Genomic DNA, 22,746 nt, shown 5'->3' with positions numbered 1-22,746 from the left:
TAGTATGCTTTTGGACTAGAACTGAATGATATAGAAAGAAAAAAATACCATAGCATTTTCAAAACATTGTGATAAACTAAACATAAAATTCCTTTAAGCATTGTGCTACATTACAAATTACAAGCTAAGAAACAAAAAAATATATCTCAACTCTCTCAACTAGCAGTGTGTTAATGTACAAAATGAATTTGCAGTTCTCTTTAAGAACTGTTTAAGAATGCAAATATGATCTCTCATCAAGTTCACGGGTTACTTTTCCTCTATATCTTGTAAAAAAAACACAAAATTGTGGCCCCACACATTGTCTGACTTATTTAATTTTAAAGTCCACCTTTATCAATAATATGGTCAGTTTATATTTGTCAGTTGCCAGCCACTAAAGATAACACAAAGAGAACTGAGCCTTTAAAACTTACTCTTTTACAATGGCTTTCAACATGAGTTCAGTTGAAATTCCTTCACATCTTTTATGTTGATATTTTCTTGATTTAATAGCGACAGATTTTGTACTATAAATAAAACTGATATTTCAAGCTAATTTTCAATTTTATTATCAATAGGAGTTCAAATAAACATGAATGATTGGTCCAAATTGCAACTGTACAGGATGTGATTGTATCAGAAAGGGAAGGGTGTGCATGACGTTCCCTAAACAATCAATCAATCAATCAATCATTTATCATTGCAGTTGTGGAAGCTCCTATTGCAGACCTGTGGTCCTGCTGGTGTGTCCACCACTCCATTCCATTGCAGTGCAGTCATGCGGTTCTAATGTAAGCATTATTATAACCATTATCTCTTAAGACAAACAAACAGGCAGTTGCAAGTGTCCACAGCTACATCTCTATATTTGCAGAGTGCTGGTGGCCATCTTTGCTGCCATGCTTTGGAGGTAGAAACAGCTCTGCAGGCACATACCATGGGGACACCTGATGCCGCCCGTGTGCCTGCGGGATGACCACGCCTTGTGTCGAGCTACTCTGCCATAGTTAACATCTTCGTTGATGGTGGAGGGGTTTCCCTCATTGTTATTCTCAGAGGTTACTTCTATGAGAAATACCAGTTGAAGATGATGCGGTTATAAAGCAATTACAAACTTTTCTCCTTCTAAAATGTTATCAATAGCTTTGCTGCTAAAAGTTGGAAGAAATACAAATCAGCAAGTACAGCCTTGTGCAGAACATCTAATACCCCTGGAGCTTTGTCACATTTCACCTTACAGAAACTTTAGTGTATTTATTGGAATAGACCAACACAAAGCAGAGCAGAGTAAGGGAAGAAAATATGTTCTTTAATTTTTTGAATGTTATAGATGGATACCAGATTAAATCTCAGCCCAATTTAATCCAGTATCCCTAAATAAGCTAGAGGTGTACTTGTGTTTAATTTAATTTCATCATAAAGGCAACATTTCTGTTCTGTTGCAGAGCAAACAGCATTATGAAGACCAAGATACACATCAGAAAGATCAGAGATAAAGATATGAAAAAGTTTAAAGCAGCTATAAAAAAACAAGGAGAGTATTAACCACAGAAGAAAAAAGGAGAAAATCTGTTGCTGTAATTCAGTTTTTTGTTTATGGCATGTTGGTCTTGGGACACATCCAAAAGTTGCAGAGCACTGGCCCTCAAAGACTAGAGGACCAGAGATGCCACAGAAATATTGTGAACTATTTAAAAACATCTGCATTTAGTATTGAAGAATTCTGCTCAGGTTTGTCTGGTCTAGATTCTACTGTTTTCATACTTATCTAGCTCTTTAAAGGTCCCAATGCCCAAAAAGCTACATAGGATCTTTATAAACAGGAATTTAGAAAAATTTAGAGGACTGGGTAAAAAAAAAAAATCTGTCCCTTGGTACGTAGCTGGTAGAGGTATACCCCCAAAGTCTGTAAATTAAGAAAACATGTTTTACTTTCATTTTAGTTCCATTTTGCAAATGCACGACTTTGTGCTGGTCTATCTATTGTGTAAAGCCCTATTAAAATACACCGAAATTTGTCCTTGTAACATGTCAAAAAGAGGAACATTTTAATTTACTTGTTCACGTCACTTTTCCAAGATACTGTTTGGAACAGTGGTGGAGAAAGTACTCATACAATGTACTTAAGTAAAAGTACAAATACACAGACAAAAATTTACTCAAGTAAAAGTCAAAGTACCACATTATTATTTTACTTAAGTAAAAGTAAGAAAGTACAAGCTTTTAAAACTACTTAAGTATTAAAAGTAAAAGTACTTGCCGACCATAATACCTAACGGCTTATATAATGTCATTAAGTGTACCTATCGTATTTAGTTTTAATAAATCAGTAATGTACCATTTTGATGAGCAATGCTGTTACTTGCAAGCAGTGTTGTATAAAGTACTGAAATCTCAGAGTCAAGTAAAAGTACAAGTACCTCTCCAAAATATGACTTTGGTAAAAGTCGAAGTCACTGACTGAAATGTTACTTGAGTTAAAGTCTTAAAGTATCTGAAACTTCTTGTACTTAAGTATGGAAATTACTGTAAAAATGGATGTACTCAAGTAATGTAATGAAAAGTACAAGTAAAAAGTAAAACAAGGCAAATGCAGTTTGAATGACATTTTTTATATTTTGGTAAACTTGTCAAATACACTTAAAATAATGTACACAACCAAGTGCAGGCAAAATTAAACCTGCTAATAGATATACCTGCAGGCATCATTTAGTTAAGAAAATTAGGTGCTTTACCTATAGCACAAGGTTAACTTAACCTGCTTTACAACTGAACCAGCTTCTTAGTATTCCCTCCAGGACAGAAAATACAAAGTTTTTGTAAGCCTTAAGTTTTCCCTTCAAGTAAGGTCAGTGCTGAAAATGAGAAAAATAAATAGTACAGAAAATGCGGCCAACATGAAGAAAAAGAGCTGTTACGATTACTCTACTTCACAAATCAGTGAATCAGTCAATGCTACAGTCAGTAGGTGGTGCACACAACTGGTCATTATGCAAAAGAAAAAAAGAATTGAGAGGGAAATGCAGCTTATTGGCATCTGTAAACCTGGTTTTGAACTTGCATGCCTTTCCTATATTCGTTCAATTTAGTCTAAATTGCTATCGCTATGGCTTCTATCCCCCCTTGAACAGAGGAGTCTAGGTAGCCTGCTACGGTCAACATTAAGCCTAAGCTAAATACACCACGCGTGGAACTGAAACAATGCCAAACAAAGTTCATTTATGGTCAACGTTTCATAATACAGTAGTGTCTAGTGACCAAGCTATAGTTACTGAAACAGGAGGATTATAACCATTTCATAAGACGTTACCTCGATGTGTTTCTTCAAGTTGGACGGGGAGTTTTTGTAAGATAGAATTTCCACATCTTTGAGCAGGAATAACATAAACTGCATGCGGTACGACGAATCTTTAACACCCACGAAAGAGTGTATTGTGTTTAAATAAGGCCATGGTGGGGCTGCCCGCTTCACTGTGCCACTGGATCAGAGACTTCCTCACCAACAGGCCTCAGGTGGTGAGAATAAGTGGCTCAACATCGTCCCCACTGGTCCTCAACACAGGCACGCCGCAGGGCTGTGTGCTCAGCCCAGCTGTCTTCACCCTGTTTACACACGACTGCGTGGCCATCCACCCCACCAACACAGTCGTGAAGTACGCAGACGACACAACAGTAGAGGGTCTCATTTCAGACAACAACGAGACCCACTACAGAGAGGAGATTCTGCAGCTCACTCAGTGGTGTTCAGCCAACAACTTGGTGCTGAACACAGGGAAGACCAAGGAGGTCATTGTGGACTACAGAAGGTCCAGGAGGACGGATCACACTCCCCTTCTCATAGATGGAGAAGTGGTGGAACGTGTGGACAACATCAAGTTCCTGGGCCTCCACATCACGTCTGACTTCTCCTGGAACACAAACACCTCCCACCTGGTGAAGAAAGCACAACAAAGGCTCTTCTTCCTCAGGAAACTGAGACGGGCTGGACTTTCCTCACGGCTGCTCGTGAACTTTTACAGGGCGACGATCGAGAGCATCCTCTGCCTCAACATGACTGTGTGGTATGGTAGTTGCACAGCACTGGAGAGGAAACAACTGACACGGGTGGTGAGAACAGCACAAGGCATTGTGGGATGCCCCCTCCCAGACCTGGACTCCATTTACACAGACCGGGTCAAGAAGAGAGCTGGATCCATAGCCATGGATTCCAGCCACCCGGGCCACAGACTGTTTGTGCCGCTGCCATCAGGCAAGCGGTACAGGAATATACGGACTACAACAAATAGACTGAGAAACAGTTTCTTCCCCACAGCCGTCAGAGCCATTACTCCCTGCCGCCCCCCCCTCCCACACATATCATAACCTCGCAGTCACACATACATATCCCCCACCCCCACACAGCCAAATTGCTCTGCACTTTGCACTGTCACATTATCTGTACTTTGCCATAATTGGACCTGCTGCTACTTCTTTGGTGTGGTTGAGTGCCTTTAGTTAATTTAGTTGTATATATTGTTATTATTATTGTGTGTTTGCTTATTTTTACTGTATATATTTGACCTTTTGCACAAGAGCTGCAATGGAAATTTCGTTGAATTCTGTTCAATGACAATAAATGCTATCTATCTATCTATGGGCTCTCATCACCAGCTGGTGGTTCCCCTGGAGCCGTGTCCGACGTAGTTGCAGTCGTTGTGGTCTCCGTCTCCTCCTCCATGTGGCTGCGGCTGATTGCGAGACTTGCTTTGTGTTTAATGGGAGAAGCGAAACAGGTGTATCCTATTGGTGGTGATGAACAAGCCCAGGCAAGCAGGCTACGGACTTTGTTCGGTAGCCTGGTTGCTACTTGCTAATCAGTAGGTGGGATCAAAACACTTTGTTTCTCTCTCTCGCTTTTTTGTAACGAGTAACTAAACCACACATTGAAAATGTATCGGAGTAAAAGTATGCAATTAAGTTCGGAAATATAGTGAAGTAAAAGTGAAAGTCATCAAAAATTTTCATACTCCAGGAAAGTATGAAGTACTCCAAAATATACTTAAGTAAAGTAGTGAAGTATTTTTACTTCGTTACTATACAACACTGGTTTGGAAATTTAAAATCTTTTCCTTATCAGTGAAAAACCTACATATTTGTGCAGTGACAGTACAGAGCAGTAAAGTCACATCACAAAAAGATCCAACTCTGCATACAGAAAGAAAGTAAAGATGGGTCATGGACACGAAGAAATGATCCAGAAATGATCTGGAGACAGAGCAAAGCCTGAGGAAGTTTTAGTAAATTAGAATTAGATGCATTTTCATGTCACACAAAAAAATAAACTGACTGCAACCTTCTTTCTTTCTTGCCATATTTCAATACTAACCAATGGATGGGACCATTAGAGGTCGCCTCTTAGGATGTGATCCACCATGTTGAATTCGCCTGCCATTGTCCCGGTCATGGCGGCCTCCACCAGGACTGTTTGTCTGAAATATACAGGCACAAAGCAGAATTGACAGATATCAGAGATTCATGACCAGCTCACATGAATGTGAGCCAATTTGAGTATATACTGTATATATATATATATATGTATATATATATACATAAATGATAGATTTGAATACACATTGTATACCAACAAAGCCATGCACAACGCACAACTCACAGACAGGCACTGGAACAAAGACACATAGACTTTCATTCAAACACACACACAAGCAGGTGAGGAATATCACGAATCAAAAAAATGACTGGAAGCTGATACTGGTATAACACTAGCCCTGAATTTTGAGTGGGAACACATATAAAACATTATGCAAAGACGTTAGTGAGCATGGCATGTGGTTCATGAGTTTGGGCCTCTCAAAGTTCCATGGTGATTTGAGAAAGCTGGTTTCTGCCTGGACAGACAAACTTTGACTATGCTGCTCCAGTAACATTTCCTGTAAGCTCAATGGTGATGAGGGAAATAATTCATGCAGCTAAACAGTTATCTAAAATAAGATTCTACAACTGTGTGTCATTTCCTTGGTTGACACGTACATAGCAAAGGTTGCAAGAGCAAGATAAAACACCTGGACTGAGGATAGAGGGGATTATTAAAGTTAGTTGTTGAAGCAGTTGAGTGAACGGACTGTCAGAGTGCAAGCCGGTTTCTGTGTGGCAGGGGAAAAACAAAAACTCTGATTATCACTTTCTCCAACTTTGTTAACTGAACTCAGAGTCCTCCAACTCCTTTAGTTTTCCTAAATGACAAACTACACTACCAATATTCTCTTCTTCTCATGTTGCACAGCAGCTTGATTCAAAATTCCAGGAATGATTACAAAATCATTTTACTGGTATTTCAAAATTATTAATTACAAATGTACAATAAGTTATTTTATAGTACTTGTTGTTATTTTTTTCATATTATGAGTTTGTTATTTATTATATAATCCACAACTTGCTGACTCCTTGTGGTATGAAGATGGCGTGGCTAAAAAATACATTTCTCTTGCTCTTCAAAATGGGAAAAAAAAACATTCCAAGCAAGGCAAATGTGTGTAGTTCTTCCTTAGTCAAGTAATCGCTGCAAAAGGAACTGCAAATTACCTTACCCATTTTTACAGACGAATCAATTAAAAGGCCTAAAACAGGCCATGAAAGATTACCTTTACCTTGAATGACTTTAAGATGGAAGGTGCTGCAGTTAAGGTGCCTTTAAGATACACTTTACTCTTTGGTCTCTGCTATTTACTTATAGGTTTTCTTTGGAATCCTTACTAATCTGAATGCAAAGGAAAAAATTAAAGTTTTCACACAGAGCCACCCAGATCAATTTGAAAACAAACCATCTGGTGCATACATGTTCAGTGGGCTCAAAGTTTGTTTTCAAATACACATCTTAAGCACACGCGCCAACAGCACAAAGTAAAATGCAAGCCAAGGCAGCAGTCATTTAAAGTATCTGTGCCTGTGCAGTTCACTACATTATAATGAACAAGGATGCTTGACTCTAGGATTTCACAGTGAGTGCAAAAAACTGCACCTTGGGTGTGTTGTGCGAGTTGCGTCGTCGTCCCTCTTCCAGCTGCATCTCAGAGTACAGCTCCTCCTCATCCTCCTCCATGATGTCAGACAGGTCAGAGCCCCGGCTGCTCTCGCTGTGATAATCTTCATTGTGACTATAGTGAGGCTTGTGGTTGTTACAAAGACACAAACACACAGACGCAGTTGTTTAAGTCCACAGACATACCTAAGCACGCACAAAGACATGGGTGGAGGAGTGCAGACATGCAGCCACTCAGATGTACATGCACACACAACACACATCCTGACACATTTAGGACGTTTCCCACGAAAAACAAAACATTTGTGTTCGTAGAAGGGGTGGGTTCTACCTTCTGTGGGTTCTTACCGGCCTTCCCAACTCAGAGCCTCTGAGAAACTCGTCAACTGAGGGTCCTCTCCGACGTCCTCGTGCAAATCCCTCCTCATCTTCCTCTTCCTCATCAGAGGGATGCTGGTGAAATGAATGACCCTGCTCTCCAAATCTCCCCATCCTTCTGTCTCCCTAAAAACAAAGAAGAAAAGTGAGTAAAAATGTGGTTCTATTTTAACTTGTTTTCTTGACATTTTACTATAAACTACAATTACATTAAAAGAGATTTAATATAAAACCTCCAAAAGATAAACAACAAAGTGTAGATTCACTTAACAAAACTTACTGCAATATTTTGTGTAACATTTGTGTGGTGCTCTTTCCAGACCTTGCCACTTTCTGCTGCCACCCTCTGTGCTGCTTCTCGAGCAATAGCTTTGGCCACGGTATCTGGGATCAGCGTGCCTTGGGGCTGAGGAAGAATCCTCTGAGGGGAAGGGGAACGCAAATGGACAGGGGGAGGGGCCTCCAGAGTGTGGCCTTGCATGGGCAAAGGAGGCTGCAAAGGTGATCGGCTTGGGTCCCAGCCAGGCTGGCCAGGCGGAATAGCTCCTCCATGGTGGGCGGTGTGCTCTTTGGCATCCAGGTCTCTGGCACTTACTGGTCTCTGAGGTATAGGGTGGGGCAGAGGGTGGGGGAGCAGAGGCAGTTGGTGCTGGGGCCTGGGACCCTGGTGGAGAGGGCGAGGCTGCAGGTGTAAGGGCTGTGGTTGGGGGTGTGGGGTTCCGCCTGGATGAGGAAGTCTGGGATGGGTGTGTGGATGTGGAGGATGAGGTTGCCCATGAGGTGGAGGCGGAAGTTGGGGTGTAGGGTGAGGAAGGTGAGGAGATGGAAGGTGAGGTTGAGGATGAGGGTGCAGAGGAGGGCCCGCGTGTGGGTGCATTGGGGGCGGCAGGGGTAGGGCAGGTAGAGGCACAAGCAGGTTGTTTGGAATGACGGCGACTTGGGAGTCCTGGGATTCTCCCTGGACTGACAGTGTCTTAACAATGACTTCTCTGGCCTCCAGGCATTGAATTCTTGTCAGATCAATAGTGACATAGTCTGCCATTGGAAACAGCACCTCAGCTATCTGGAGTGAAGAACAAAAACATATATTCTTTTATTACTTTAAAGCAGAAACCGTTTATGATTTTACCAACAGCTTTTAAAAAGGCCTGCATTTGATTTCACACAAAATGCTGTGATGCATATTTTTTTCTCTGTTAGTTCTTCCTGTTATTTCAACTCCAAAACATTTCAGTCCCATTGATATTTTCTTATTAAGCTGCACAAAAGTAAATTACCGTAATATTATCCATTTGCTAATGATAGCATTGTTTCTATATATATACATATATATGTACATAGGGGGGTGTGTGCATGTGTGTGTGTGTGGCGGGGGAAAGGGGTGCGGGGGTGTGTGTGTGTGTGTTTTTTTTTACTGTAGCCAGTCATGCCATTATTAACAGCTCAAATTCAGATTACACCTCAACAAGTGTTGATGAACCAAAAACTTAATGAAAGGTCAAAAACTATATTTTCAAGAACTTTAAGTACCAAATTTAATTTTCAGACTTAAAGTGAGCAGTTCAGAATCTGTGCTGCGCCAATTTAACCTTTTAGATGTGATGTTTTGATTTACGTTGGCTGTCACCAGAGGGGCTAGGAGACCTTTCTAAGACATTTACATGTCTCAGTAAGCAAGTCATGCTCCGAACAGCAATCACAAGCAGGTTGCATTGCTTTGTACACCAAAGATATTTAAGAAAGAAATCACACAGTCAATAAGCATTTTATCTGTAATTTAAGGAAGACATTATTCTCCTTTTAAATGTATTAAAATATTTTAAATCCGTTATCATTACTTAAACATGCACACTCACCCTTTGTCCTTTAGTGCAGACTGCATAGCCAACAACATTAGCCCCATTAGATGTGCCTGTTGGAGAGAGGATGGGAGGCTTCCAGCGGACTTGCAGAACCCCTGGAGCCTGCCCACAGAGCACCTGAACATCCTGTGGGGGCATCGGGGGACCTGAAAGGTGAGGAAGCATGGGCATGAAGATATCCTCCACCAATTATTTACTAGTCTGCTATAGACAATATGCAAACAGGGAGGGGGGGGGTGAAGCATTCCTCTACTGCATAAATAAGCATAGATAACAACCATGCAGAGGAATGTATGACTATAAATGAGGAAGTGACAGAAGTGTAGGAATTATTGTAAAAGGGATTTTAATTTTTAATTCATTACCTCAATCACAAAGGCCAATTAAGCTATGCAATAGTTTCAGAACAACTCTTCAATACTTTGTGAAGACGCATGCAAATACTCAGGGTGACTTATAGAACGAGATAATAACAGCATTGTGTTGTTGAGGTCATTTAGTTGCCAGCAGAATTTGGGTTGCAGTAGGTTTGCTATGATCTGACACGGGATGATATGAAGATTGGTGATTTTGCCTTAGTATTGATTTGGACTCGAGTTAAATATGTAAAAAATAACTCTGCTTAAAACTTACCAAGCTTTAATGGGACAGTTTTTGTCTTATAATAATTAAGTGAAAGCAGAAAAGTTATGTTTAATGTAGCTGTTTAATTAGAAAGAAAAATATGTTTTGATTTTAGGATGATATTTGACTATTTTTCAAGCCTAATGACATTTTAGTAGTTAAATGTGCTATTACTATAATAATATTATAATATACTAATGTAATATACTATCATATACTAACATTATGAAGGAAGATATTTTATACACTTTTGTACATTAACACTTATTTACCATTAACTAGCCTTAAACAAAATAAACTAAATGAAAACAAAGCTGCTACACAAATAAATGAATCAATCTGGGCTTTGATTCAGTCTTCCCCACATGCAGCACATAGTAAGAAACTAAGTCAAGGTCTGTTTTGTTTTTCCTTTAGCAAAACTGTGAATCATACATTTTAAATGTAGATCCTTTAAAATAATAATAATAATAATCCTCCAATAATTAAAGCAAAAAGAGAGCAGTCAAAGGGTTCTGGCTTAAATGTTTTTTTTAAGGAAATTTATAAGGATGAAAAAATGAATCATATTAACTGTATCATGTGCTGTTCCACTGCTCTCTAATAGGTAATGTACTCTTGTGAACAATGGGCAAAATTACAAATTAATTTGATTTCAAATAACAAATTGTGTTAAAATTTTGGGGGGAAAAATCATTCAAGTCAATTTATTGTACTTAAGTGGAACATACTTCCAGAACAAGAAACAAATGCAACATTACTTGCATGCTTTGAGTGAACATGTAATAATTATCCTTCTACCGAAATTAAAAAATTATTAAAAGTATAAATGAGATATTTTGTTGAGTGGCTCAGGGAGAAACATGTAAAAACCAGCCAAGCACTGATGCTCAATCTCTGACCTGTTCTGCAATATGGTGTTGGGCCTAGACAGAATGCAATACACAGAAAATAGCATAACATCAAAATGAGGGACTGTATGCTTCCACAGCACAGGACACAGACTTAAAGATTAATTGATGCTGCACTGAGAGTTCACATTCATAAATAATAAAATTGACAGCAGCAGCAGACTGTAAACCCAATTTTGATACCATGCTTGTAAAAACTATGTAAAATAAATGTTTGGTGACTATTACTTATTTATACACTGTCTTGCAGGGCTACTCATATCCTTCAAAATCTAATTTATTTCATCGCATTGGAATGTGATAGACCAACATAAAGTAACACATAAGTGTTAAGTGGACGGAAATGGATATGTTGTTTTAAATTATTATTATAAAATAAAAATCTAAAAAATAAATTGTAGTGCATGTGGTTTTAGTCTTCCTTGCTCAGATACCACTTACTAAATTCCTTTAGAAGTCTCTAGAAGTCAAACTGTATGTCATTTATCTCAGCTTAAGTGCAGCTGTTCTGTGGATAAGAGGTTAGGTAATAAGAGAAATAAGAGGTTTGTTAGATATTAGTGAAGAAACAGAATTCGGAATACAGATGAAATACACCAAACAAATCAGATACCAGATTTGCCACCAATCTAGAGAAGTAAATGTGAACACTGGGGTTCTGTTAAGATGACACAATATTTAGCTTGTTTGCCCACATGGAAAAGGCTATTTGTGGTGGATAACCAACACTACTCATCAGCCTGAGCACACTATCTCCATGGTGATGGAAACATGATGCTGTGGGAATGCTTTCTTGCAGACTGAGGATGGAGCTAAATACAGGGAAATCCTAGGAGAAAACCTAGGATACAGGCTTTGAAACACTTTAGACTGGGGTGGAATGTAACCTTTTGTCTCTAGGGTTGTGAAGCTGGTAGAGACATATCTGAAAGGACTCACTGGTTTAATTGCAGTAAAAGATAGTTCTACCATGTACTGATTCATTGGATGGGGTATAAAAAAACATATAAAGCCATGAATAATTTTCCTTCTTCTTAATTATGAACCACTTTATGTTGCTCTATAACATAAATTCCTAAGAAAGTATTTTAGATTATTTTTTTGTTGTTGTAATGTGACAGAATGTGGACTAGTTTCAAGAGGTTATGTTTTTGCAAAGTACTGGGGATATTGTTTGCTCACTGCATGTAAAACAAATACAAAAACATCACTGACCTGCTGCTTGAGTACAAAACTCCACTCCAGCTTCTTTCCTTTCCCTCTGCTCCAGAGGCAGTTGCCATGGCACCTGATGGGGCTGTGCCACCACTTGGACCTTATACACCGTTAGGGGATTCAGGTTGTGGAACCGTAGTCTATACCTTCCAGGCTTTACTACAGCATGCTCCACCCCATCTAAGTACACAGTGTGACTGTAGTTACTGTTGCTAGGCAGCCAGGAGAGCTCGGCAGTGTCCCGCTGGATGTCATCCACCCGCATGCCGCATGGTGCCACCACCACGTTGGCTCCCACCAGCACGGTGCAACGGAGCTCATCCGACAAGCCGCGGTCAGTGACGCTCTGCACGGAGACACGATAAATGCAGCTGTCCAAGTCCAGCTTTTCCAGCAAGCACTTGGTCCGGCCGGTGTATGGTATACTGGCACGAAGCTCCCCATCGACTAATACGTTGTAGCCAGAGATGTTCCCCCAGCCCAAAGGCACTACTGGAGGCTCCCATGCCACAATAACACTACGTGCCAGCTGCTTGATGAGGGTTATCTTACGGGGGTAAGGCACAACATCCTCAGCTAAGTCCTCAGGATCTAAAGTCCCCCCTGTCCCATTGCTACATGGAACAAGGGAATTACTTGAGCCTAGCATTACATCCTGGGAGGCACCTCCATCCACGGTCATCAGGACCAGGGATGTGTGTTCCAGAGGGCCTAAGTCTTCCACTCCCTCTCCAATTAGTTTTTCTTTATCCTGGACAAATTCCACAAAGTTGGAAGGAACAAGTCCTCTTTGACCATCCAGCAACTCCCCTGTCATGCAGAAAGGAGAAAAATTGTTAAAAGAATTGCCTTTTGTTAAGACCAAAATTGCTCTTACATCTAGGAAATTTAGAGGTAACTTGTTTTATTCAACCAAATATTTTGTTTCTGGTAGTAGATAAGTGGAATCTCTTACAAGATAATAAAGCAATGTAACTGGAAAAGTAACTGAAAAAAGTAAGTATGTTTTACTCAAACAATGGCATGTCATAAAGTAGAATACCACTGGTATTTTGATGATACATCTTTAGCAGTGATCTCTAAGTACTCTTATTATGTATCAAAACTAAAACATTCCCTTTTCAACTTAACTTTTGGATTGAACTTTTAAAACATTTTCAGGAGCACGCCATATTCCACACATGAGCTGCTCACTTTAGGAAAATATCAATAGGTTTTTATTTTTTTACTTGTAGGTGATATGCTTCAGTTCAGCAAAGCTCATCATGTTCATTCAATCCCTGTTTCCACAGAAGGCCTGGGAAACCTTAAGACCATTTGCATCTGTCTGCTCATGTGTACATGAATCAGTGTGTTTTCCTTGTGTGTGCCGATGATTAAGCCAAGCCCCGTTGGATTAGTCATCATACTAAAAGGGGCCAAGGTCCCATCTTGTCAACAGCTTGGTCTGAGGCCCAAGTCTCCCTTTTGTGTTGTAAATACAGAGCTCCTCCACAAAGTCGTGCGATCCGACTGCCCACGGCTAATGAATCACTGCAGATGAGTCCCACCGTGACTACGACAAGTCTGCATCGGCTGCACTATTGGTAGCTAGGGGGATTAGGACTGCCTCTGATGGAGAAACCTCCATAATTCTACAGAGATTAGAAAGAGAGTCACTCCAATCAGCAGTTGTGAGAAAGTATGCAGAAAGTTGTTCATGGTGACATCCGGCGCTGACAAAGCAGAGGTCAAAGAATAAACACAGCCAGAAGGCAGATGATGGACATTTTTAGTATGAGGGTGACAAGTCATGCAAACTGCCATGTAGGAGCAGGAGACGCCTTTGCGCCACAGAAATGACTTCATCAGCATTACAGTTATTTTATATTAAGGTCGGACAGTTCTCCTTGTGCCTTGTACAACAAAGTTAATTCATTATAACAAAGGAAATTAATTGCATTGTAAATGTGATATATGTACTTGCACAAAGAGTACTCTTTCTACTTTGCTACAAAGAACGCATGTCTTTTTCAAAAGGTCTTTCAATGTTTTTCTTTAGATTTTGGCAGCAGTTTCACTTATATTAGTCTGTTTCTTTCTAATCAGACCAGCAAGAAAAGAAAGAAGATGCATTTCATCTGGAGACGTACTCTGATGACAGTTGCTGGGTGTTTCAGAGATGGACAAGAAGCCAAATAAAGAGAACTAACGGATTTTCTGGCATGGTGTGGAGATAAACCCCTTACATCTTGAATGTGACAAAAACAAAAGAGATAATTGTAGATTTCAAGAAAAACAGAAGAACAATGAGGACATCTACAAGAAGGAACAGAGCAGTCTGTACTATCTGAGGAAGCTTAGATAATTTAGAGTTTGTGGCAAGATGCTACATATCTTCTGTAAGTTTGTTGTGGATAATGTAATCTCCTTTACCATCATTTGATGAGGTAGCAGCACCAGAGACAGAATCCGAAAAAAGGTAAGCAAGTTGACAAAGAAGGCTGGTAGTGTGTTGGAGACCACAGTGGAACAACTGAAAACGGTGGTGCAAAGAAGGATTTTTCATAAAATGAACTGGCAATCCTGAGCATCCTTCATTAGACTGTCATCCAGCAGAGTCAATCAGAGACTTTTTCAGAACCACTGTGATACAAACTGCTACAGGAGATCCTTCCTGTCTACAGCCATCAGCATCTACAACAACTATTTGAGGAAACTTGGATAATATTAGTTAAAACAGAATGTTGTTTTTCTTTGGGATTAATAAGGTATTTTTGAATTGAACTGAGAAGAAGTTTGGACAGTTTGCACCAAACCACATTCACATGTCACCTCAGATTTATTTATTTGCATTATTTTAGAAGTCAGAACACAATTTATCCTCAGCCATACTGAAGAAACATCCACGGATCTCATGTGCTTCCACTTAATCAGTTATTACCTAAATGTCTCCCAGATATAAAAATAAAAGTTTAACGAACAAATTTTCTGACATTCTAAATCCCATAAGAACATGTGGGCAAGAGCTGAAATGTTGTGTGTAAGCCACCAGCAAACCTGACTCAGACCAGTTCTGTCAGGAGAAATGAGCCAAAATCCAAGCAAATTGTCAGACATTTGTTTAAAGATACGAAAAAATCAGTATCACAGCCTAGAATATATTTCAACAAATTACTACATAAATGTATATGCAGTTCTGAATTTAATAATATGCACTTATTGTTTTGTCATTTAGCAAAAACAAGTAATTAAAGCAGTCCTAACTCTTTTAAAACAGGGGACATTTAGTCAGATTTAATGTCACATAGTTACAAAAATTGGTATGTCTTTTTATGCAATGTGTATATAATACTTTCGTTCACAGCCAACATCAAAAACAGCTTAAAAATAGTTATTTCCCTCTCACCTTCATAAAAGCCATCATCATCCATGTCTCCATACACGTATAGATATTTTCCAGCCACAAGAGGGAGCTCTGCTTCAGGATGTTCATTCGGTCCATCATAAGGGTTATAACTTAGCAGAGAAAAGACACAAGAATATGTTGAGTTTAGTGAGTGAAGTGCAGAGACTGCACACCTGAAAATCAAAACAAATATTTTGATGCTTGTCTCTTTCACCTGTAACGGGCAGTGCAAAGGCGGACCTGGCCTGTGTAGCGAGGTTTGGACCTTGGTGATGAGCTTGTCTCATCCTCCATCTATTGATCAATCACAGTCACAAGTCATCATTTCTTGTGAGCTGGGATGCAAGTAGATCTATTTTAAGCACTTAAAAAGACTGTCGAGAGGTTTATGTGACGATATGGTGTCCCTCACTCTCACCTCTGATGGGGGATGCTGTCGGGGGCTGCTGGAGCGATCCGTTGCTACGGTGCTGGATTTGACAGACAGCAGTTTGAATGCTTCACTGTCTTCAGTCTTCAGAGGGCAGGGTGAAAACTGAGGGATCAGAAGCTGAGCATTTGGTGCACTCTCATCACCTAGGAGACATTGATTTAAATAGCAAATAAAGAGAGACTGTCATTCCTCATGCACCCCATTAGCTGTTCATTGCACACCTATTGATTCAGTCGTTAAGCAATGGCACAGTTAACACCTTTCACGCCAAAAGGCTTTTGTGCCTCTGTCAGTAATTACCTACTGCAGAACACATGTGTTCTTAAAAATCCCTCAGTGAAATGAGGCTTATTTAGTCACATGCAAAGAAGTCAAAAAGTTTTATTCTTTGAGAAAACTATAAGACACAACTTTCTCAACATCAGTGATTGAATGCATAAAAATGCATGAAAAACGGTTGTAGTTGCAGTTGTAGTTGTCTTGTCTTAGTATCTCACCATGAAAGTGTATAACAAGAAACGTTTTGCAAAAAATAAATTAAGGAGAACATATAAAGTGTAATATCTACACACCAATCCATCAAAGATCAGCAGCATCTGAAAGTTATCTATTTCACAGAACCGACACAGTACATGAGAGATGGATTAAGGTAAAAGCTCTTGAGGAATCACCTGGCTGGCAATGATATAGTTATTTTACATGTTATATAACATGACCAACTCCTAAATAGAATATTAGATTACCTTGCATAGATTCAGCTTTAGAAACGGACTTAAAAAGCCTTCTTTGATGGGTACAAAAGTAATTTGTATATTACATGTTTATGCGTAATTATGTCATTACAATATGTTTGTCAATACCTGGAAAAAATCATAGATTATTATTTTCTGGTTTGACAAAGAATACTTATTTGGGAAATGACAATGCATTGGTGTGAAGGAGGGTATGCATAAAGGAAAACATTAAAAGACTTATGGACACCCCCCCCAAAACAATACTGGTTTAAAAACATCTAATTAATTGCAATAAACAAAAAAGAAAAAATAAATTTAATACCTACAGTTTTGTAATAGTGTTATAAATGTTTTTTTTTATGATACATCAAGCATCTGATTAATAAATAGACTACTAAAAGCTTTGCTTTTAAGTGAAATCATTAACAAACCTTTCTGCATCCAGGCTTCAAATTCATCAATGACTTGGGAGAGTTTCTCCTTTGGTGAGGTCGGGATCTGGGACACCAAGGTAGAATTACTATTAAGGAACTCCACAGGCTCTGATTGCAAACGGATGTTTGGCAGCCTTTTCGACAGCTGGTGGAAGTGATCACTGTGTGACCTGCATTTCTGCTCCAGGTCACAAAGTTTGACCTTTGACAGAAAGGAGAGAGAACAGAAAGAAGTGTACTCAACCATATGAAGAATTGAGGAAAACAGTGATTTATCATATTTGATTATACATGTACCATCCCTCTAAAGTCCTAGTCCTCCTAGTCAATGCTGACTGAACATGGCCTAATTATAAAAGAATTAATAGAAAAATTCTAGTTACAGTGAGAAAATAAGAATAGAGCATCTCAAGGTTTTTCTCGATAGCTATATTTTAATGATGCTACTGATATGAAGTGCATAAAATGCATAAATGGCTGCATGTTGGTTTAACATAAGCAAATGTGTCTGTGAAACACATTTGTGAAATGTGAAAAGACTGACTCAACAAATTTGTTGCACAAGAAAAGTACTAACTCACTCACTGCAGAGTTTTAATTTCTGCCTGCCCAGTAGAATCATATTAATGGGCTTCTGATGACTAATAACATGACCTCACTTGAACTGCACTAATAGAAGCGTGAGACCCATTATCACAGCAGGATTTAGGGTAAAAGGAGAAAATTATTTTCTGTAAATGAGGCTGTAGCATATTTTAGAAGACTTTAATAAAATACAAAGCAGATCAGTTGACGGATCAAGAAAATGGTCAGCTGAGGGACACCGTTAATACAACATGTCACACTACATGCTTCTAAATGCAAAACAATTAAATATAGTAGACTTCTAAAGGATGTCAGTTCTAGATTAATTGTATCTCCCAGCATCCGCTTAATAGACAAAGATACTGGACATTACTCCAGAATAAACTGAATTCATAGTTTTTTTGCTTTGTTTTTGGGAGCAAAGCATAACAATGCTAAATATGGAAAGTTGTTCATGTGGTGTCTGTAACCTACAAGTGACTGTAGCTCTTTGGGCAACTTGCAATTAAATTACATGCAACTAATGGCACCTTCAATACACTTCAGAGTCATTCTCAATTTCAGGTTGGAAGGTTTCATCTGTTGATTTTACTGCTAAAATTAAGTTGGAACACTTTCTATCAGTCTTAGTTCTGTACAAAATAACAAGCCTTTTGGATTTTTAAGTAACCTGCCTTACTATATTGTCAGTAGAGTCATTATGGTGCACTGAAAGCCCTGTGCCTCTGCTGTCAGCAGTTTATTGTATTTACTTGACAACTAAGAGAGCTTTTGTTAAGCTTTGCTTCCAGCATGGTTTCCATAGCAGTGTTGGTCAGTGAACAGTTTTGTGCCTGCAAGGCTACAAGACGCATTTGCATGAATTATCCCATGGATATTCATGAACCCTAGAGAAAGAAGCTGGGTAGATCTTGTTGATTTCCTAAATTAAACTTCAATTTCCTGAGGGAGTCTTCCCAAAGGATCAATAAAGTACAAGTCTAAGTCTAAGTCTAAGTCTAAATGTTCATATAGCACCATCAGCAAAAATAATTAATCTTTTTTTAAGTCCTTACTTATATTCCTCCTCCACTTTGGATACTTTTTGAAGTAAGAAAAATGGAGTGGCAAATCCCCAACTTGATTATTATCTGTGAAGGATGATTGTTTTTATATACATATTCAGTAGGATAGACAACGTTTCTAATTGTAGAGAGAATAAAGATGTTTTTTATTTGTTTTTTAATGTCTTTTCAAGAGTCTTGGAGTGATTTTATAGAAATGTATCTAAGAAGTTTCTCAGTATTAAAACCACATCAATCACAGAAAAAGAAATTAAACCCTACTCATGAGACATGATAACTATCTGTACCTCTAATAACTGTATTGCTTCCTCATGCTGTTGGTCAGTTTGATCCCCAGCCTGCAGAGAACACACAGAAACACAAAGTGACCGCTGACACTGTGATCACAGTCTGCAAGGTGGACTAGACATCACACAGCTGACATTCTGTCTACGCGGTACTGTGGACGAGCCTGAAAGAGGCTCACTGGTTCGGCAGAGCTTTGGTAGTTGAGTAGCTGCCTGCTCCTGACGGCGCTGCTCCAGTGAGGGGTATCTGATCTATTCTTAGGTATGTTAAAACTTTCGTAATTAATTTTAAGGAGCTTGAAGTTTTTAAATATAAACAGAAACACATTATGTGACAAAACAAATGATTTGGGATAAGTTAGGAACTATTCTTGGTTTAACTGAAATCACCAAATGTATGTTAAATAAAACCAGAGGAACAGAAAAATCTACAGTCTCAGCCACTTTTATTGGTACTCCTGTGAAAGAGCTTAAAATTGCTTAAGATAAATTCATCTTTTCCTTTCTCAGATGAGACTAAGATTTGACTTTTAGGCAACTTAATCCAGCTGGGTTTGATGATCTACAAAGAATAAATGTGGAAATACACCTGTACTAAAAATGACCATCCCCAAATTGTTCTCACTAAGTTAATTGTCCAGAATTTCTTGGCATGGCATGCCACAGCATTGAAAGTTTCTTTAAGTGGAACAAAGGGGCCAACCCAACTCAAGATAAATACTCCTATAAATGAATCCCACCATCAACAAATACTATATTTGACAAATTGTAGCGTTAGAAATTCTGTTTTCCTGTCAACTACATACCCAGACTGTCACCACTATATCTGAAACTTTAATTCAATTGCAGCATGCATGGGGATCCACATATAGTTCTCTACACATTGTTCTTAAACTAATGTGTATGTCACATGAATTTTAGAGTTCAGTGGCTATTGATTCTGCAAAGCATTTGCTGGCGCCACTCGGATTTTGTGTTGTTCCAGCAAACAAACTATAGACAAAAACTGATTGTTCTGAAATTGATCACTATATGGAGTAACAAACTGGTTCTTCACAATGTTCAATGTCATTAACTTCCAAAGTGGAATTAAAATACTACAGATTGAAAAATATCAATGTCCCTATTAATCACAGAATCAGTCACTGATGCTAAACTTGTATTTGCTATCAAAGTGGAGACTGGACAGCCTTCCAAGATCTTTTTATTTTCTAGTTGAGTGCCATTGACTGTGTGACAGTGAATCAGCAAAAAATGGGCTACTAATACATCAATAGTTGAACAAGGAGCTATGGAATGAAGTAGCTGCACACAATCAATACTGGAAAAAGAAAACAAGTTTTCAGTGATTAATTCTCTGCTTTGTTCTTACTCATGGCTATACCTTTTGTAGCTGACTGATCTCTTTCTGTTTGCTGTGAAAGGCCACCAATGCTTGCTCATACTCTGTCTCCAATTGTTGTTTTAGCTGTAAGGCTTCATGCATATGCTGTGGGGACATAGAGAGAGAGGAATGAGGCTATTTAGAGATGGTTTCTGACAGCATGTTCAAAGATTTACCAAGCAAGAGTCTTTCTTCACCAGTAGTGGCAGAAACGTTGACTTTTCAAGCCTTAGCGGTTATTAAGAAGAGGCTAGTTATGTCACTGACCCAAAACAGTTGATGCATTTTTCTATCCACTGGCTACTGAGGGATATGTTATTAAAATACTGCCAAAGCACAAACTAGTTGGCATCACATTGTTTTCAATAAAATTCATGAAGCCCCAAAGAGTAAAGTCCAGAGTGTGTAACCCATAAAACTGTACTCGGTCAATGTGTACAAAAACAATGTGTGTATTTATTGACAGATATTATACTTTAAGCTCTTTAAAACAATCCAATAAATCCTGGTATTATCTTCTCATTACCTGTGTCTTTGGTTTGTTTTTGGTTGGTGGGTGGTCAGACAAAAAAGCACATAATAGCAAACCAGCTGATCTGTACCTACCAACCTGCTATTACATGGTTTGCTTTCTAATATGAGCAACATGTCAGGTGTATCCATACCGTATGAGACATGAGAGTTAAATAATATCACAGTTTATGTATTTACCTAAGCCTTTTAAACCTCAAGTTTCAAATATGGAACCTTTTCTCTCCTGTAATGGTATGCATCTATTAAACTCCTTATATTTAGAAACTATCAGCTTTTCACTGTGTGAATGCTAAAGCATTTACACTGTAGAGATCCTTCAACTGCTAAGATTTTTTTCATGCATTTGTTAGAATCTTGTGTAATTTTAGTATTCTTACAACCACCAAAATAAGAAAGCACCGCACTTCAGGCAGGCACTGGCTTCAGTCTATATGATATCATTTATATATTCCTGCACATTCCCCATTGTACACTGAAATGCTACTGCGGGGGAACATAAAGCAAATAAAGATATCATTCAGCAGTTTTTGTCTTTTGCTGCATTATTTAGCTTTCATCTCTTACATCCCTTACAGTACATTTGGAACCGACTCAAAGATGTCTTGCATGGTCAATGGTCATTCAGGCTGATCCTTTATCTACCCTTTGCCAAATTGGCCAAGCTAGGTTGGCACAGTATCTCTTCTCAAAGTTACAACCAGCAACAATATCTTTCAGAAACCAAGTTAGGATCGCAAGATTTTTCTTCACATTTAGGGAAAATGGCTGAGAAAGCTCTAACATTTAGATTTTTACCCTCATTTTCTCTCTCATTCTAATAAAAAGAAGAAAAGCTTCTTTACCTCCCAGAGTGACTTCAGGGTGTCCTGAGAATGCAGTCACTTGCATAATCAGAACAGCTCTAAGCTGCTGTGGAGCTTTGGTGAAAACAGATTTTTTTTTTTAAAACCTTGCTAATGCCTCCATTTTAACAGAAATAGATAACGAGAACTTTCACTGATCAGACTGAGTTTATGTGAGTAGATTACGGATGTGAATTTTGAACATGTTCTTTTGCTACTCGAGGTCACCTGCTGAATTGCTACTCTTTCCTTTCTCACAAACAACGCAACAAGAAAATGTAAACAAATATAATTTTTAAGGTGGCTACAACTTAAAGAGAGGCTATGACTCAATCATAACCAATTTAGTACAATCTGTAGCATATTGGCCTTTGTCTTACGTGTTGATGTAGATGATTTATGTTGCCTCGTCATCAATATACCTCCTAAACACATAGAGTGATAAAAATATTTCATAACTTAATTGGGTTGTTTAAAAAGCTTTTTGTTACCAGATTAGATCAACTTCAAAACAAGATTCATAATGCTTCATCCCAATTTGGTTTAAACAAGGAAAAATTTCAAGTGAGCCTTTTTTTTCCATGTTGTGTTTCCATTATCTGTGCTTTATCCACCCACACCGCCCCATGTAATTTTCTCTAAATAGTGTCTTTGTCTCCGTAATCAATGCTAAACGAGAAAGTGACAAACCTTTCATTGCTGTATCAGGGAGTAGGTCAGCTTTTCTCATATGGGCACATTTATCTCTCGAATATCCTGACAAACAGACAATCGATGGGAGATGCAGGGAGGTGAGGATTTGTAACGACAGATCCTTGCACAGAGTGGCGAGACTGTTTGATTACTATTGGAAGATAGGAACACAATAAAAGAAGAAGCCTCTTCTTGAAGTAAGGTGGAAATTTTGGGGGTTTCAACAAAATCAGAAAATAGCAATGCCTTTGTACAATTTGTGCAGTTTGGGAAAGCCCAGGTGATGACATCATAGATGACACCCCTTCAGTTAATGATGTCAGTGAAGATGTGATTTAATGCCACACCTTAAACTCAATG

General features: G+C 38.7%; 1 protein-coding gene across 9 annotated transcripts in view; it reads right to left on the bottom strand.

The window, feature by feature from the left end:
• LOC114149993 (RIMS-binding protein 2-like) overlaps positions 1–22,746 on the bottom strand; it is a 73,599-nt gene that overhangs the window by 11,635 nt on the left and 39,218 nt on the right. For 2 of the 9 annotated variants that reach the window (XM_028026140.1, XM_028026132.1), the window contains exons 6-19: positions 20,318–20,422; positions 18,934–18,984; positions 16,995–17,199; positions 15,815–15,972; positions 15,611–15,690; positions 15,397–15,506; positions 12,009–12,818; positions 10,785–10,808; positions 9,253–9,404; positions 7,677–8,459; positions 7,367–7,522; positions 6,998–7,144; positions 5,348–5,450; positions 919–1,047 (exon numbers count right to left, since the gene is read on the bottom strand). In XM_028026140.1, coding sequence (XP_027881941.1) covers positions 919–1,047; positions 5,348–5,450; positions 6,998–7,144; positions 7,367–7,522; positions 7,677–8,459; positions 9,253–9,404; positions 10,785–10,808; positions 12,009–12,818; positions 15,397–15,506; positions 15,611–15,690; positions 15,815–15,972; positions 16,995–17,199; positions 18,934–18,984; positions 20,318–20,422 — 3,013 coding nt within the window. The remainder of the gene's footprint in view (positions 1–918; positions 1,048–5,347; positions 5,451–6,997; positions 7,145–7,366; positions 7,523–7,676; positions 8,460–9,252; positions 9,405–10,784; positions 10,809–12,008; positions 12,819–15,396; positions 15,507–15,610; positions 15,691–15,814; positions 15,973–16,994; positions 17,200–18,933; positions 18,985–20,317; positions 20,423–22,746) is intronic. The other 7 variants (XM_028026138.1, XM_028026136.1, XM_028026134.1 and 4 more) reach the window with 6 other exon arrangements.

Source organism: Xiphophorus couchianus, chromosome 8, assembly GCF_001444195.1.
Source record: "Xiphophorus couchianus chromosome 8, X_couchianus-1.0, whole genome shotgun sequence".
Taxonomy (NCBI): domain Eukaryota; kingdom Metazoa; phylum Chordata; class Actinopteri; order Cyprinodontiformes; family Poeciliidae; genus Xiphophorus; species Xiphophorus couchianus.
Note: the sequence above shows the minus strand (reverse complement) of the source record. Positions and strands in the feature narration are given on the sequence as shown.